This window comes from Xyrauchen texanus, chromosome 38, assembly GCF_025860055.1.
Source record: "Xyrauchen texanus isolate HMW12.3.18 chromosome 38, RBS_HiC_50CHRs, whole genome shotgun sequence".
Lineage (NCBI taxonomy): Eukaryota > Metazoa > Chordata > Actinopteri > Cypriniformes > Catostomidae > Xyrauchen > Xyrauchen texanus.
Genome location: NC_068313.1, coordinates 12,930,643 through 12,949,248, shown reverse-complemented (window position 1 = coordinate 12,949,248; position 18,606 = coordinate 12,930,643). Strand labels below are relative to the sequence as shown.

At 36.5% G+C, this 18,606-nt stretch overlaps 1 protein-coding gene across 1 annotated transcript in view; it reads left to right on the top strand.

The window, feature by feature from the left end:
• The first annotated feature begins 2,403 nt into the window (after positions 1-2,403).
• Positions 2,404-18,606, top strand: part of LOC127632068 (transmembrane protease serine 13-like) — a 24,927-nt gene continuing 8,724 nt past the window's right edge. Inside the window, exons 1-9 of the mRNA XM_052110545.1 lie at positions 2,404-2,578; positions 7,175-7,349; positions 7,730-7,843; positions 8,551-8,688; positions 13,593-13,719; positions 14,895-14,990; positions 15,111-15,154; positions 15,883-16,045; positions 16,295-16,464. Of these exons, the coding sequence (XP_051966505.1) occupies positions 2,561-2,578; positions 7,175-7,349; positions 7,730-7,843; positions 8,551-8,688; positions 13,593-13,719; positions 14,895-14,990; positions 15,111-15,154; positions 15,883-16,045; positions 16,295-16,464 (1,045 nt within the window). The 5' untranslated portion in view covers positions 2,404-2,560. The remainder of the gene's footprint in view (positions 2,579-7,174; positions 7,350-7,729; positions 7,844-8,550; positions 8,689-13,592; positions 13,720-14,894; positions 14,991-15,110; positions 15,155-15,882; positions 16,046-16,294; positions 16,465-18,606) is intronic.

Below are 18,606 nucleotides of genomic sequence, written 5' to 3'. Positions count from 1 at the left end.
CTTTTTACACCCCTGGATCCAAGTGTGACTGCTGTGTTCATATATTCCTGTTTGAACTGAACCAATGGAGAACATGCACCAGGTTACGAAACAAACGCACCAAACGAGCTAGGTCTGAAAACGCCCTTAGGAAGCAATTCAGAGTAACTTTCCCTTATGAAAGTGTGTGATTGTGTATTTATTCCCTTAAGGCTTGCCGTAGAAAGCATGTCCATATGCAGCTTTCAGTCAGTAAAGAAATGACATTCAATAAAAACAGACTGTTGTGCCTCTGCTTTCCGATGCCATCTTAGTGTAGGAAAAAAAAGACTTGGTGACAGAATCACTATGGGTTACAATCAACATTTGTGAAGACATGTTGCTGAGTGTGATCGCATATGAAAACGTTTAGATCAGCTTGACGTCTTGTCTCGTCTTGACATCTTCAGTAAAAGAAGTAGCTAAATGGTCACTTGTTGAGAACACAACAGCCCGCCCCGGCGACAGAACAATTTTTTTATTTCATTAGGGACCATTACATATCTGTAATGGAAATTAATACGACTTTAATATAAAGTCTAGTGGCCCTAAAACACACTATGGGCCTCATTCATGAAACGTTTGTAAATATATTAGTCATTTACGTGTAAATGGACATTCCTGAAAACATTCCTCTGGATTCACAAATGCTGAATTCACCCCAGATGTGTTTGTTAAATGGGTGTACAGTATGTTAGAAAATTCAAAACATTGTGAAGGCTTTTAACATCTATGTGGAACAGTAAAGAAATTGTTTTTATGAATTAATTGCATTTACATTGTAAAATATGGATTTAGCAAACACAGTTGCATCTCAAATAAAGTGAGCAACTTACAGTCATTGCATGTTTTTTGCTGTCATCTGAAGTTCTTTTGTGAATCAAACAATAAAATAATAAACATGAAGCTTTAGTATTAAACATGTTTAGTTCACGCCGGCAGGAGGATGTCCACCAACATTAACCATATCAAGTTAAGTTGAGCTTATTGCCAGGATCATTGGTGAAACTTCTCAGGTAAAATTATTTTTGTAACAGTGATATACTGTACTTCGCTTGCAACTTGATGAATCTTCAGAGAAATTAATAGAATGCCTGAAGAAGGTCTTTAAACGAAATGCTGTTCTATATTACAGTACTTTCGTTGTTTTGTGTAGGTACATGCCGACAACATGGTTTGACAGCATTAGCATTGACCGTAAGTTATCAAATGAACACGTTTTATCTACGTCTATCCTAAATTATGAAAACTTAATTATACAGATCATCTCAAACCAGTCACATTAGAGCGATTTTATTATTATTATTATAATTTTTTTTTTTAAAAGACAACAAAAGCTTTCTGAGCAAAACTTGACTTAGCAAAAAGATTTAATCCCCAATTTAATTGTTAATTGGGTAACATTTTCGACAAAACTTTAGAGATTATCGTTGTCACAGTAGTGTTCTGATTTATTGCCATCTTTATATCCTCATGCTAATAAATTTGAATTAATGAAAAAGAAAAAAAACATAATTTTATTGATTTGCAAACAGGACCTGCTCTCCTCTGTAGAGCATACGGTATATTACATAAAAAAATTAAAATATTACCCATCTTTTGGTGTGTATGGTTAATCTTTAAAAGTATAAACTGAATGACAGCAGTGATTGGATTGAAGTTTAAAGGGAGATTTAAGGACATCGATTTTGACCTGTTTCTCATCAAAAGCTATCATATTGCTTCAGAAGGCATGGAATAAGCCACTCGAGTCATATGGATTACTCTAATGATGCCTTTATGTCCTTTTTGGAGCTTGAAAGTTTTGGACTCCATTGACTTACATTGTACAGACAAAAAAAACACCTCATACATTCTTCAAAATATCTTTGTGTTCCACAGAAGAAACTAAGTCATGCTAGTTTGAGACAGCATGAGGGTGAATAAATGATGAGAAAATTGAAATCTTTTTGTGAACTATTCCTTTAAGTCTTGTGCATTGAAAGTATTTTGCCTTTAATAAATCAAACCATGCAGTCGTGCTAGTTCAGTCCGACTTTAATACAAAAAAGCTATTTTTATATCAGATAATAAGCTTTGTTAGTAAACATTAGGGAGGAGTAAATAGAGACATGTAAATCAGTGATTGTTTGACAGGATTCCATTGTAATCTAACCAGTGGCCTGCCAATTTTACCAATTCCACGTTGCACTTTTTTATAACTTTACACTGAGAAGTCATTTGATGTGAGACTATTATGAACTCATTGTTTCCACGTGAGCCAGAGGGGAGGTGCGGGTGCAGCATGCATTGCTGTGGGCTCGTGAAACTGGTCGGGCAGGTACATAGATATGACAATGGCATTCCTCCAGTGAGATGTAAATAGCAAATAACTAAAAGTGGCAGGATAAGTGGGCAGTCTTAACTATCTTTTGAAATGCAGGTGAGAAATAGACAGAAGGGTCTCATTTTTTCCTTTGCGACAGTAGAGACAGGTTGGAATCCCACCCACCCAAACACATACACACTGTGGATCTTACCATAGTCCTCACTCCCATATCAAATGGCAGACAATGACACGGTAAGACCTCATATGATTTAGTTCAATCTCTATTCGACTGTTTGTGTGTGATTGTTGAGCATACTTTTTTTTATACATGTCTGATAGATGTTGGATATTTAAAAGTTTACATAAACTATGTGGTTAATTTCAATTGTTTGTAATGGGATGGTTTGCATGTAATGGTCTAGACGCAACATGATAGGTCTGCAAAATCTGGTTTTGGTATGGCATAGTGGCTTAAGCTTTTGCAGAGGGTTGCTGGTTCAAGCTGTGTAAGGAGTGAGACATGAACCATCACTATTGTGTCATTTTGTTACTAAATTACTTTGGATGAAGTCATCTTACGTGTTGCATTAACTGTTTACCAGACGCATTATCCAAGTTTTGGACTGGAATAGGCCTAAGTAGATATTCAGACATTTTTCTGATTCTATAAACTATTTCCACCTGATCTAACCCTTAAAATTGGTTTTGTTGGTGTAACCTAATGTATTCAGGTTGATTCAGTGACGTTAAAAAAAATACAAATAATGTAATACAATAAGTGAAAATATTTAATTAAGTAATACATTTTTAAAAAGTGTATATAAAAGTAAATATAAAGTTTATATATTTCTATATTTATTTATTTGATTTTATTATATATATATATATATATATATATATATATATATATATATATATATATATAATACATTGCCAAGCTGATTTGCTGCTTAACTCTTTGTATAATTCTGGTCTTGCTCATTTGAGTAAAGGTAAGAGTTTTAATAAAGCTGTTCTTCAACTTGCTGAACAGTAAGCATTCATTTTTTAAGTCTGGTACTTAAAAACTGAGATCTAAACAGCATCTCATTTGTTGGCTGATATAAACCCTTAATATTATTGTTTGGGCGTTTAACCCCATTATTGAATAATGTCAGCTTTTGAAATCACAGGTAGAGAAAGGTCTTACTAATTTTAGTTCTCATTTAATGCCATGAATGATTTTGAAAGACAACTTGGTTTGCTGAGGTACTAGAATAACACTCCAATTATCCAACGTGTCAGACTGAAACCTATTATTCATTCTGGACTGAAACTCATCAAGGGGTCCGTATTCTTCTGTCATGTCCATTTTAAGACTCACTATAAAGAATGAAAACAAATGGAAAGAAAACACTTTATCAAAGGATTAGACCTTACTAATAAAGATGATTTAACCCATGCAATCTCAAATTTGTCTTGGCTCTAATTGGGTACATGTATTTTAAACCTAAACAAACTATTTATTCCTTTTTTCTTTTTTCTTTTTTTTTAGAAAAGTTTGTTGTTTGGAAACTAGAGTCAAAAATTGGTCAATAAGTCCCCCCCAAAAATGCATAATTTAAACTTTGTGACTATTGAAATGTTTATGTTATGTAACAGACCCTTTAAATCATTGATGTACCAAATATAGAAGTTTCATCTATACTATGACACATTTATCTTACCTGCATTTATGTTGCTTTGAATTTAGGAATTAAATTGCCTTGATCATATTTTATACACTAAATATATAAAATGCTTAGGCTACATGAAATCAGGCCCATTTTGTGTATAGTATATCAACCAGGGATTCATATGAATATACTGTATATATACAGGTCCTTCTCAAAAAATTAGCATATTGTGATAAATTCATTATTTTCCATAATGTAATGATACAAATTAAACTTTCATATATTTTAGATTCATTGCACACCAACTGAAATATTTCAGGTCTTTTATTGTTTTAATACTGATGATTTTGGCATACAGCTCATGAAAACCCAAAATTCCTATCTCAAAAAATTAGCATATTTCATCCGACCAATAAAAGAAGTGTTTTTAATACAAAAAAAGTTAACCTTCAAATAATTATGTTCAGTTATGCACTCAATACTTGGTCGGGAATCCTTTTGCAGAAATGACTGCTTCAGTGCGGCGTGGCATGGAGGCAATCAGCCTGTGGCACTGCTGAGGTGTTATGGAGGCCCAGGATGCTTCGATAGCGGCCTTAAGCTCATCCAGAGTGTTGGGTCTTGCGTCTCTCAACTTTCTCTTCACAATATCCCACAGATTCTCTATGGGGTTCAGGTCAGGAGAGTTGGCAGGCCAATTGAGCACAGTAATACCATGGTCAGTAAACCATTTACCAGTGGTTTTGGCACTGTGAGCAGGTGCCAGGTCATGCTGAAAAATGAAATCTTCATCTCCATAAAGCTTTTCAGCAGATGGAAGCATGAAGTGCTCCAAAATCTCCTGATAGCTAGCTGCATTAACCCTGCCCTTGATAAAACACAGTGGACCAACACCAGCAGCTGACATGGCACCCCAGACCATCACTGACTGTGGGTACTTGACACTGGACTTCAGGCATTTTGGCATTTCCTTCTCCCCAGTCTTCCTCCAGACTCTGGCACCTTGATTTCCAAATGACATGCAAAATTTGCTTTCATTCGAAAAAAGTACTTTGGACCACTGAGCAACAGTCCAGTGCTGCTTCTCTGTAGCCCAGGTCAGGCGCTTCTGCCGCTGTTTCTGGTGCCTGTGCACAGTGGCTCTGGATGTTTCTACTCCAGACTCAGTCCACTGCTTCCACGAGGTCCCCAAGGTCTGGAATCGGTCCTTCTCCACAATCTTCCTCAGGGTCCGGTCACCTCTTCTCGTTGTGCAGCGTTTTTGCCACACTTTTTCCTTCCCACAGACTTCCCACTGAGGTGCCTTGATACAGCACTCTGGGAACAGCCTATTTGTTCAGAAATGTCTTTCTGTGTCTTACCCTCTTGCTTGAGGGTGTCATTGATGGCCTTCTGGACAGCAGTCAGGTCGGCAGGCTTACCCATGATTGCGGTTTTGAGTAATGAAACAGGCTGGGAGTTTTTAAAAGCCTCAGGAATCTTTTGCAGGTGTTTAGAGTTAATTAGTTGATTCAGATGATTAGGTTAATAGCTCGTTTAGAGACCCTTTTCATGATATGCTAATTTTTTGAGATAGGAATTTTGGGTTTTCATGAGCTGTATGCCAAAATCATCAGTATTAAAACAATAAAAGACCTGAAATATTTCAGTTGGTGTGCAATGAATCTAAAATATATGAAAGTTTAATTTTTATCATTACATTATGGAAAATAATGAACTTTATCACAATATGCTAATTTTTTGAGAAGGACCTGAAAAAATAAATAAATATATATATATATATATATATATATATATATATATATATATATATATATATATATATATATATATATAGTTTTAAAAATATATATATTTATTATTTATTTATTTTATTTTTTTATTTCCGGCTTGTGACATTCCTCAGCCTCCTTTCCAAATTGTAACTGGTTAGGGCAGTATAAAATAACTTTCTTTTTAAAATGACAGTACTTCTTTGCCAAGAATGGGTGATACAAAAAACAGAAAGAAGCACACACTCATTGCTCTTAGCACTTTAGCTGTAATAAGCCATATGAAACCGAAAATTAGCAAAAACTAAAGCCTAAAAAATAAATAAGTAAAAAACTATGTGAAAAATGTCATTTTAATTACAGGTCAAAATCTGGCAGCATCAACTCTGTTATGCATTGTAACAAACAATAATTCAGTGGAGACCCTGAAATTCACCTTTTTGCCTGTAATATTTTTACTATCTATGGTTTAATGAAAAAATTATAGTAAGAGGATAATAACTTTTTTGTTGACCGTTTACCAGCATTTAAAAATGTTTTCACTCCGGAACAATTAAAAGGGACTTGGTTCCCATTTTCAGTTCCGTTACGCTGACAGATTTGTTTGCTTCATTCCTTAAACCATTGAAATCTTTAAACAGTTCAAGAAATTAGCAATTATCAAACATTATCAGAAGGCTATTTTTTCTTGTTTTAAGGATTGTTAGGTATTTGTATAGGGAAAAAATACAAAGGTACTCATTAATTTTATGCATTGTACTATTAGCTAGTAATACAGTCAATGCTTTGAATCTTGAGCAACTTCACAAACCTTATATACAAGGAAGTTAAAGCATAATGAAAGGGAAAAGAATTGCTCTTTCACTTATTGATGGTAACATGATCCTCATACAAAGAGATGCATCTTAAAATAAGCAAGATTCCTGTAAAGGTAGACCTCCGATTTTCGTCATGAATATTGAATGGATAGCTTGTAGGCACAACAATCAAAGTAGGTTGGAGATCAGTGTGAAGACAGCATGCCAAATGTCTTAGACTGGCATTGACACTTTGTCAGTGGCAATCTGCCTTCCTTTCCTCAAGACAAAGTCTCTCCCAGAAGACTATACCCAACAGTAGACCAGTAATACTAGTACACTGACATATTTGTAATTGCATTTGAACACGTAAAACACAATGCCCAATAGAACACCTTTGGAAAAGTCGGGGTATTTGAACTATTTAGACTGAAACTCAAACAATATCTACTAAGATCACTGTGTGTTGTTTTTTGCTTGTGTTAAATTATAATCCTTGTCCAGAAGTAAGCATTATCAACTTGACAATCCACATTAAAGACATGCCAGTTAAAATACAGCAGCTGAAAGGTGAGAGATGTAGACAAGAAATATAAATCATTTTTGTCACTTTCTCTTTTCAAGAAGGACCCTCCTCCACCATACTCCTCGGTGACATTGGATTCACCTCCCCCTTTCGTGGCCTATGAGCAGGTGGTTTATAATAGCAAATATGATGTCACTCAGAAAACAGTACCATACTATGTTCAAAAGGATCCAGCACAAGTAGCAGCCATTATTGTCACACAGCACAATGCCTGTAAGTACTAAATCTCTTTGTTTGCTTTAGCTTTGTTGCAACTAAGATGGCATGAGCAACAGGCACAGAAAATAAGCTCAATCATGTTCTCTTGCTAATTGAAATGAATAGTTGCTAACTGTGATTTATGAATCAATCATTAAAACAGAAAGTGAAATCACAGCTGCAAATTCTATGAATAAATCGATGACAAATAAAGATGTCAGAGATGAAAGGAATACAAAAATAAAAAAAACTTGTTTGAAAGGAGTGTGCCCAGTTCTTAGAAATGACCCACCTGCAAATATAGTTATACATTCATAGAATACTGCTGATGTATTTGAACACACAAGTGTGACATTAATTGAGTTTGAATGCTTATTTTGTTTTTGTTCCATAAGTGCATGCCAGTAGCAATAAGCAGGTGTCTTGCGGACACAGAACCAAGTGTTATGGTGGTTTGGCAGGTGCACTTTTGCTGTTGGTTCTGCTTGGATTGGCCATCTGGCTTGGAGGTAAGGAAAATACTTAAAGGAATATTCTGGCAGATTCAATATAAGTTAAACACAATCGACAGCATTTGTGGCATACTAATGATTGCCACAAAAATCAATTTTGACTTGCCCCTCCATTTCTGTAAAAAAAGAAAACAAAAAAGAAAAAATCTGGGTTAGAGTGAGGCCAATTTTTGAACGTAAAACTCACTTTTTCAAAAATATAGCCAATATGTGTGTAAGCATGTTCAGTGTGATAATATCACTTACTAACCTTTTCTGTGTAAAGTTATAGCCAAATGTACAACTTTGTTGCCATGACCGTGTAATGTCAACAAACCCTTAAACCCCAAAATTCCTCTAAAAATTACAATTTATAGAAATGTACATCTCAAATAATGCAAGAGTTTTAACAAGAATTATTGTTTTTTTCTTTATAAAATAACAATTTTCAAATGTCTGCCTTTAAAACCTAAAAATAATGGCCCCATTCACTTCGATTGTAAGTGCCTCATTGTAACCTGCTTTTTTTTTTTAAGAAAAGGAGGGATGAGTCGTTAATTTTTGTGGTAATCAATATTTTGCCACACTTGTATTGAACCCAGAATATTACTTTAAGAGGGAATGTTTGTGAATCTCAACATCCCAAAAGTAATGACAGAACACACAACCAATGCTTACTTTGAAGCTCATCCCCCTTTCTCTCTCTTTACTGATTTCTGATATAGTATATTATAGGCCCAAGGTCCACAAAGACGACGGATGGGATAATGGAGGATTCAAGTCACCTAACACCTGCTCAAACTCCTCTGTACCGTGTGATGCCATCCAAGCCTGCCAACAGTCCAATGATGAGACAAACTGTGGTGAGTATCCACACATTGCCACTTTCTAACACACAGAGAATAAGTTAGGGATATTGTACAGTCAGCTGATCTGTTCCATCCCTGTGTAATCATTATCACAAATGATTGCATGGCTTTCTGGAATACTTGATACTGCTTGGTCAATCGCACCATCCAGCAGCAGAATATCGTCAATATTGTCGGAGTTCCTGAGGTCTAAGAGGGTCAGGATATGGTGCAATTCCTGCATGGGCACCGTTTGAATCTGCTTGACATAACAGGCCATAAGCTAGAAATAGAGCAAGCTCACAGAGTTCCAATTCAGAGATCCGTGGAGGAAGACAGGCCAGATCAATTCTGGCCAAATTTCTGAGATCATCCAATAAAGATCTTTGTAAAGGGATCAATGGAAAGGAGGAGGCAAGAAACGGCTTTTCAACATAAATAATATTTTAATAATAAGCTGAAACAAAAGACAAACACACACATGACGGACATGTCCGTAAACGATCTCTCTCTCTCTCTCCCACACGATCCTCTGCAGTCAACCTTTATCCCTCTCGGGAGGCTTGATTAGCCTAATATGGGACCGGCTGTGTAGGATCACTACCTGGCCCCGCCCTCCACCCTGTCACAATCTTGTGTTATGCAAGGCGAGGAATAAAGGAAGGCTTTCTTGGAAAAACCACAGCATTTTCTTGTTCCCAGACTTTGTGTATTCAACAAGAGAAAACGTTTCCTTGAATCGTGCAAGAAAATGTTACATCAACGGAAGGTCGCTTTTGCACTGATATTCCAAGCCAAATTGAGAATAGATGTTAAGGATGGCCATGAAACATTCACATCTCCACAGCAAGCGATGTCCTTCATGAAATCAATGGAGTGAGTAAGTCATCTTGTGGAACTCACATTGCAGCCAAGTGGACCGGCTCACTTAACATTCACTTGACTGTTCGAGGAAACTGAGCGCTTTTTTGTGATGATTCCACCTAGCGGCTGGAGTTTCTTTCGTAGAGTAACACACCTTCAGGACAGCTTTATGGATCAATCTACATGCTCTTTGTACATATCCCTCCTATTGGCTGGAGTTTGTTTTGTGGAGTATTTCTTGCAAGACATTGGAGTGATTAGTAATTGCTTGCCCTCATGTTGCAGCAGAGTGGAACGGCTCACTGAACATCTGCTTGACTGTTTGGGGAATCTGCGTGCTCTTTTTGCGCTGGTTCCGCCTAGTGGCTGGAGTATATTTTGTGTTCTAGGAGTAACACACCTTCTGGACAGATTTTTGGATGAATTTACACACTCTTTGTGTTTATTCCACCTATTGGATGGAGTTTGTTTTATATATTATATTTTGCCTTAAAGCACCAACTATATGATTTACTTTTCTTCAAATGTGACAACACCTCTAACCACTCCAGGGCATGATCTGAGACTAAAATCCGGTTTTAGGGGCCGCATTCACCAAAGGATCCAAAGCACAACAACTCGTGGAATTGGAAGGGAATATTAAAAGCGCCGAGGCAGAGCTGAAATACAGAATGTCATCTAATGGCCTCAGAGAATTGACCCTATTGAAATACAGATATAATACTATTTTGTCTCAGAAAGTGGAGTTTTGAATCTTCAGGGCAAGACAGTCATATTTTTAGTCGGGAGACAAAGCAGGGAAGCTTCTGGCTAGATATATATAAAACAGAGAGAGTCTTTTTCTACCATTCCTGCTTAAATCTGCTGGTGGTGATAGCATAGCCATTGATATTAATAATGCTTTTAAAGAATTCTATATTGATCTTTATAGTTCCAAATCTTCGTATATTAAACACTTTGTGGATCTATTAGAACATCCTAAGGAATTATTAAAGTATTGAAAACTTTCGGCAACCATGACACAAGCCTGGATCAGTCTGATACTTAAAAAGGACAAAGATCCAAGTGAGTGTAAGAGTTACCTTCCAATTTCCCTGATCCAGCTAGATGTTAAAATACTTTTTTTTTTAAATTGGCTAACCGATTGAGTAAAGTTATGACTTCTCTTATACATATAGATCAGGTGGGGTTTATTCCAGGCTGTAACGCTTCTGATAACATTAGGTGTTTCATTAATGTCATGTGGGCAGTGGTGAACAATCAGACTCTGGTCGCTGCCATCTCGCTTGATGCTGAAAAAGCTTTTGATATGGTAGAATGGATTATCTTTTAATATTTTGGAAATGTATGGCTTCTGGAATACTTTTATTGGGTGGATTAAGTTACTTTATAGACACCCGATAGCAGTGATTCAAACGAATGGGTTAATTTCAGATTATTTGACTCTGTATAGGGGCGCCCGGCTGGGTTGCCCTCTTTCCCTCTTATTGTTCTGTCTTGCCCTGGAACCATTAGCAGCCATAGTAAGAAAGGAGGATGTTTTTCCAGGGGTGGTGGCAGGACATGTGGCACATAAGCGTTTGCTTTACGCAGATTATATTGTATAATTCTTCATCAACCCTACTGGAGCTATGCCTTGTCTCCACAAAATTATTAATACCTTTTCAAATTTATCAGCATACAGAGTTAATTATTTTAAATCCAAAGATAATTATTTATTTCAGCTTTTATTTATTTCATCACATTTCCAGTGGGTCAGACATTTACATTAATTTTGTTAGTATTTTGTAGCATTGCCTTTAAATTGTTTAACTTGGATAAAACACTTTGGGTAGCCTTCCACAAGCCTCTCACAATAAGTTGCTGGAATTTTGGCCCATTCCTCCAGACAGAATTGGGTTTACTGAGCCTCATTACTCGCACATGCTTTTTCAGTTCTGCCCATACATTTTCTTTTGGATTGAGGTCAGGGCTTTGTTATGGCCATGCCAATACCTTGACTTTGTTGTCCTTAAGGCAATTTGACATAATTTTGGAGGTATGCTTGGGGTCATTGTCCATTTGGTAGACCCATTTGTATTTATTAGTGTATGTAAAATTCTGACCCACTGGAATTGTGATATAGTCAATTAAAAGTGAAACAATCTGCCTGTAAACAATTAATGGAAAAACTACTCATGTCATGCACAAAGTAGATGTCCTAAATTACTTGCTAAATATATAAATATATAGAAATCTGTGGAGTGGTTAAAAAGAGTTTTAATGATTTCAACCTAAGTGCGTGTAAACTTCTGTGTCAACTGTACAGACTTATTCCAATTTGATCACTTTGAAAGAGGGTTGGACTTTGAACTTGGAGGACCACGGTTCAAAACCAGTCTAGAACAAAAGCTGACACATGCCAATAAAGCGACACAAAATGATGTGGTTGCTTCAGAAAATTAGTTTTTTATTTTGCTTCTGCATTTTAAAACACTACTGGTTAAGTTTAGGCATTAGTTGGGTAATGATGTATTTTTATAACATCTCATTTACATTTTTAAACACTATTGGTTAAGTTTTAGGTTAGGGAGGTACGTTTTAATCATTTTAATAAAATAATTTTATTATCCATCTAAAATTAATCTTAAAACGTTATCATTTAAATAGCTTTTTGTGCCCCAACGCTGGACAATTCACTGGAAATCTGCAGCCAAACGTGGAAACGTGTACATTTTTAAAATGTTGTCATGGTCATGTAAACTTCATGAGATCATGCTGATTTAATTTTATTAATTTTTTAAATAGTCTTGTAATATGTAGGATTTTGCAAGAAAAACACCAACAGAACTCTGATGCAAACCAAAGAAGGAATTCAGCTGTTTCTAGAGACTTTGCAGTCTCTTACTTCTCATATAAAAAAAATATTTTAACATATTTTTTATTGTTATTTCATGTCCATTTAATTTTGTATGTGGGGAGTAGCCATGTAATGAGTGTTATAATCTACAGTTAGCCAGTCATTATCACAAAATAAACTTTATGCGATAATGTCTGGCTGACTGTACATTATCCCTTATATTAACTCCAAAAAGGTGATCAGGGCCTTATCACAAACCATCATCATTTGTCCCTTAACCCTCCTGGGTCATAGGGTCGCTGTATGGTTGAGTCAAACACCAACTTCCTCCATTTCTGTCGGTCATGGATGAGCATTTGGGTTGGGGCTAAGTTCTTTCTAGTCCACTCTGTGATGTTATCCATCCATTTATTTTTCTGTCGGCCTCATCTTCTGCCTCCAGGTACTGTCCCTTGTAGAATTGTCTTTGACAAACTATTGCTCCTAGTGACATGTCCGTACCACCACATCTTTCTTCTTTTTACGATGGCCAACATGTCTTCATAATGGCCTTGCGCCTTAAGTTTTTTTTGGACCTCTTCGTTGGTGATGTGGAACATACAGTATATGAAATGCCCAAGATTCTACGACAACATCTCATCCCCATGGTCTTGATTTTGCTTTCTAGTTCTGCTATCAGCATCCATGTTTCGCAAGCATACAGGAAGATAGATAGGACCAGTACATGCAGCAGTTTGAGTTTGGATTTGAGACTGATTTTACTGTCTCACAAAGTACTGTTTACTATTTACCAAATCAACAAATAAATGGACATGAAATTTTTATTTAAGTTTACTATTTTCATTTTTTTATATGAATGAAGAAGACGACCATGGAGTGAAAAAAAATACATGAACTTACCTGAGAGAATGGTCAATTAAGTGATTTAGCATTGAACTGCAAATGTCAAATCAAAATCAAGTATTCCAGAGAGCCTTGTAATAAAATGTTTTTATTCAGGCTGCATTGAATTTGGCACGTAAAGTGATTATTGGTTTTGCATTTTAGATAATTTGTTGTCTTTAAAGTGAAACAAAAAGGTAGACATGTCTTGATAAGTAATCAAGATTACAAGATTCGCTGTATTGCTCTGCGATATGCATTAACACAGTAAGCCCTGTACTTATTGTGCTAGAAAATAATATATTTTTTCAATATTTCTCTCCAATCTTTTCAGTGAGGTTTGGTGATGGTGAAGTTTTGCAGGTCAAAACAGCTCAGGATGGTCGATTCCTCCCTGTTTGTTATCAGGGACTGGATACCAATTACGCAAATCAGATCTGTGCCCAGTTGGGATTTAGAAGGTGAACACACTTATCTTTGACTGCAAGGATTTGATGCAAAAGTTTTAATTCTGTCATTTTTTTATTCATGTCATTCCAAAGTAGAACACAAAAGAAAATATTTTGAAGAAATATTTTAAATAAATATTTTTCAGTAACCAGGGGCTATGAAGCTTCAAAAAGGAAAATAAATAAATACAAATTAAATAATAATAGTTATTAAGACAGATCACACTGTGAATTCATCAACAGGAGATTTAAAGTTTTGCGGCTGAAATCAGTCTTACTGAAATTCGAAACACTGCCCCTAGTGGCCAATTCTGGAATTTATGTTGAATGTATGAGCACAATGTGTCCTCCAAAAGTGAGTTGAATTTCTAGTTGTAAATTATGTTATAAGTCAACAGAAATATATATTTTATTAATCCTACCATCTTACCCAAACCATAAAACTAATGCGTCAGTGGAGTAAACATTTAATTTCCGAGAGAAAATGCAACCCAAAAATCGTGCTCACCATAGACATTGTGAACATGATTACTCCCTGGTTCCAATGGGACCAGAACCCGTGTCTTGGAGGTTTCTTTTGCAATTATTTATCAGTAGCACAAGAGGGAAAGGTGACCATGTCTGCATTGATAGTAAAATGTCTAATAGAGTAATGATGCTCGTCAATAATTTGGGGTAAATTTGTGGAGTGATGGTGGCGTAGTGGCTAAAGCACAGGGCTGTTAATCAGAAGGTCACAGGTTCTAGCCCCACAGCCACCACCATTGTGTCCTTGAGCAAGGCACTTAACTCCAGGTTGCTCCAGGGGGATTGTCCCTGTAATAAGTGCACTGTAAGTCGCTTTGGATAAAAGCGTCTGCCAAATGCATAAATGTAAATTTCAGGGTACATGAACTTTCGGAAGCAAAATGTTGATTTCCAGTGTGATCATTTTGCAAAAAAATACCATAAATGTATCATAAAAGTAGTCAGACTCAGATTCAGAGTTTTTCATTCTTCAAAATATTTTATTTTGTAAAAAATTAATAGAAAAAAAAAATTCACGCTGGTATGGATGACATCTTTATATGTTCCTTTGATGCATCTCAACACATTTTAAACATGATTGGGCAGGAATCATGTTTGTTAATAATTGTTCCAAGAAATACAATTTTACACAGCTAATGCTTTGTGTTACCTTCCCTTAGATCCTATGCATCAAGTCCAGTGAAGAGCACAGATTCTGTAGCCCTTAGTTTAAGACTTAGAACAGACAGTCTTATTCAAGGTCTGGTCAATGTCAGGTAAGAAAACATAACTTCAAACAATGTCAGAACAGCAAAACAGATTGTAGAAGAGCATAGCAACTTTATCTTGCAAGTGTCAAGAACAATTCCCTCATTTGTAATGTTTATGTTGTTTAGTTTGACCTGTGAGGACGAGCAAGTAGTCTCCCTTCAGTGCACTGGTAAGGACTCTCGTCATAATGATACAACTTATTTCATTAAACCACAAATAGTATTTGATTCAATACATGTAAAAAAGGATTAATAGGGATGTAGTATTCAGAAATATATCAGGTTAAACTTTCAGTCATTGTTGACCATTCACCTTTTGTTGATGATGTTATGTATGGATAATGAGTTGATGTTACTTTACTGTTGGTGCTGTGAAAATAGATATCTAAACCCTAATTTATACTTAAATATCCTAGTTGAACAAAGCCTCTGTTTATAATGTGTGGCATCATTTTAAGATTGGCTTTTTGAGGAAAATAATAAACGTCACATCCAAATCACAGCCATTTATATTTATGCATTTGGTAGACGCTTTTATCCAAAGCGACTTACAGAGCCCTTATTACGGGGACAATCCCCCCGGAACAACCTGGAGTTAAGTGCCTTGCTCAAGGACACAATGGTGGTGACTGTGGGGATCGAACCAGCAACCTTCTGATTAACAGTTCAGCCATAATTAGTTTTAACCAATCATCAACGCTTTTCGACTAGTGAATTCTCCTTGGTCAAGAATTTCAGGGACGTGAGAAATATATTAAAATGAATACCTTAGCGTCATTACCTTACAAAAACGTCAGTGTATTTTAGTATGAACTAAAAGCCTGTTCGCCCACTAAGAATATTTTCACATTAAATGTACTGAAGTGCACAAAGGAAGTTATCTCTTTCTTTCTTTCAGACTGTGGTAAGCAGCAGACTACCTCCAGGATCATAGGAGGCAGTGCTTCAAAACTCGGCCAGTGGCCCTGGCAGGTTAGCCTGCATTTTAACAGAAGACACGTTTGTGGTGGGTCACTCATCTCTCCAGACTTTGTCGTGACAGCTGCCCATTGCTTCCAAGGGTTGGTATTTACTCATTAAGTGCCTCACTGTACATATCAAAGTCATTTCCTGGTAAAAGGAACACTAGGAACTTTCGCAATATGTTGCCACTGTCACATAATTTTCATGAGATTATTATGGCTGTTCTTATGGCCACTATGAGTTTTCAGTGGAATTTTAAATATTTTTTTGTCATTGCAACCTCGTTGAAATGTTTTTTTAATGAAAATCTGTGGTGTGACCATGACATTAATTTTGTTTGATCACAGCCCAATGATGAATACTGGAAGTTGGCGTGTTTATGTTGGAGCAATTTCCCAGAATAATCTTCAGATCTTCTCCAATATAAAGAAGATTATAGTAAATGAGAATTACAATGATCGCACCAATGACAATGACATTGCCTTGCTGAAACTCGACAAGCCTGTGGACTTCTCTGGTAAGTTTGTACCACTGTCGTTAGTTGAAAGAAATAGTGGTGCATGAGAATATACTGTACTTTCCAGTTGCAATTGGCACGAGACAAGCAGGAATCAATGCTGTTCGTTGTCACTCGCTGGGTTTCCATTCAACTACAGGTGAAACTCGAAAAATTAGAATATCGTGCAAAAGTTCATTAATTTCAGTAATTCAACTTAACAGGTGAAACTAATATATTATATAGACTCATTACAAGCAAAGTAAGATATTTCAAGCCTTTATTTGATATAATTTTGATGATTATGGCTTACAGCTTATGAAAACCCCAAATTCAGAATCTCAGAAAATTAGAATATTACATGAAATCAATAAAAAAAAAGGATTTTAAATACAGAAATGTCGGCCCTCTGAAAAGTATAATCATGCATATGTACTCAGTACTTGGTTTGGGCCCCTTTGCATTAATTACTGCCTCAATGCGGCGTGGCATGGATGCTATCAGCCTGTGGCACTGCTGAGGTGTTATGGAAGACCAAGATGCTTCAATAGCGGCCTTCAGCTCTTCTGCATTGTTTGGTCTCATGCCTCTCATCTTTCTCTTGGCAATGCCCCATAGATTCTCTATGGGGTTCAGGTCAAGCGAGTTTGCTGGCCAATCAAGCACAGTAATACCATGGTCATTGAACCAGGTTTTGGTACTTTTGGCAGTGTGGGCAGGTGCCAAGTCCTGCTGGAAAATGAAGTCAGCATCTCCATAAAGCTTGTCTGCTGAAGGAAGCATGAAGTGCTCTAAAATGTCCCGGTAGGCGGCTGCGTTGACTCTGGACTTAATAAAGCACAGTGGACCAACACCAGCCGATGACATGGCTCCCCAAACCAACACAGACTGTGGAAACTTCACACTGGACTTCAAGCATCTTGGATTGTGTGCCTCTCCATTCTTCCTCCAGACTCTGGGACCTTGGTTTCCAAATGAGATGCAAAATTTGCTCTCATCAGAAAAGAGGACTTTGGACCACTGAGCAACAGACCAGTTCTTTTTTCTTTAGCCCAGGTAAGACGTTTGACATTTGAAGCCCATGTCCAGGACCCGTCTGTGTGTGGTGGCTCTTGATGCAGTAACTCCAGCCTCAGTCCACTCCTTGTGAAGCTCCCCACACATTTGAATGGCCTTTTCCTGACAATCCTCTCCAGGCTACGGTCATCCCTGCTGCTTGTGCACCTTTTTCTTCCACACTTTTCCCTTCCACTTAACTTTCTATTAATGTGCTTTGATACAGCACTTTGAGAACATCCAACTTCTTTTGCAATTACCTTTTGAGGCTTTCCCTCCTTGTGGAGGGTGTCAATGATGGTTTTCTGCACAACTGTCAGGTCAGCAGTCTTCCCCATGATTGTGAATTCAACTGAACCAGACTGAGAGACCATTTAAAGGCTAAGGAACCCTTTGCAGGTGTTTAGCTGATTAGAGTGTGACACTTTGAGCCTACAATACTGAACCTTTTCACAATATTCTAATTTTCTGAGATTCTGAATTTGGGGTTTTCATAAGCTGTAAGCCATAATCATCAAAATTATATCAAATAAAGGCTTGAAATATCTTACTTTGCTTGTAATGAGTCTATATAATATATTAGTTTCACCTTTTAAGTTGAATTACTGAAATTAATGAACTTTTGCACGATATTCAAATTTTTCGAGTTTCACCTGTATTTTATGTGCATTTTGAAATTGCACAAAAATATCCTGAATGGAAACACTTGATATGTGAATTAACTTTATAAATTAGCTTAAAATTGAATGCACTAGGAGATGGTGGATTTTCTAGAGTTTTGGTCAAGAGTCAAGGTTACAGTGAGGCACTTTCAGTGTAAGTGAATGTGGCCAACTTGTGGAGGGTTTAAATACAGAAATGTGAGGATTCTAATTGTATAAAAAGCACTTACATAAATGATTCTGTTAAAACTCTGTGACACCACGTCTGGGTTCGTGTGTGGAAACACACAGAAAAGATTAGTAAGTGATTTTATCACACTAAAATCGTGTTTACACACATATCCTTTATGTCTTGTGGCTTTACTTTTGAAAAAGTGAATATTTTATTGTTCAAAAATGGGTTCCCATTCACTCATTGTAAGTGCCTCACTGTAACCTTGATGTT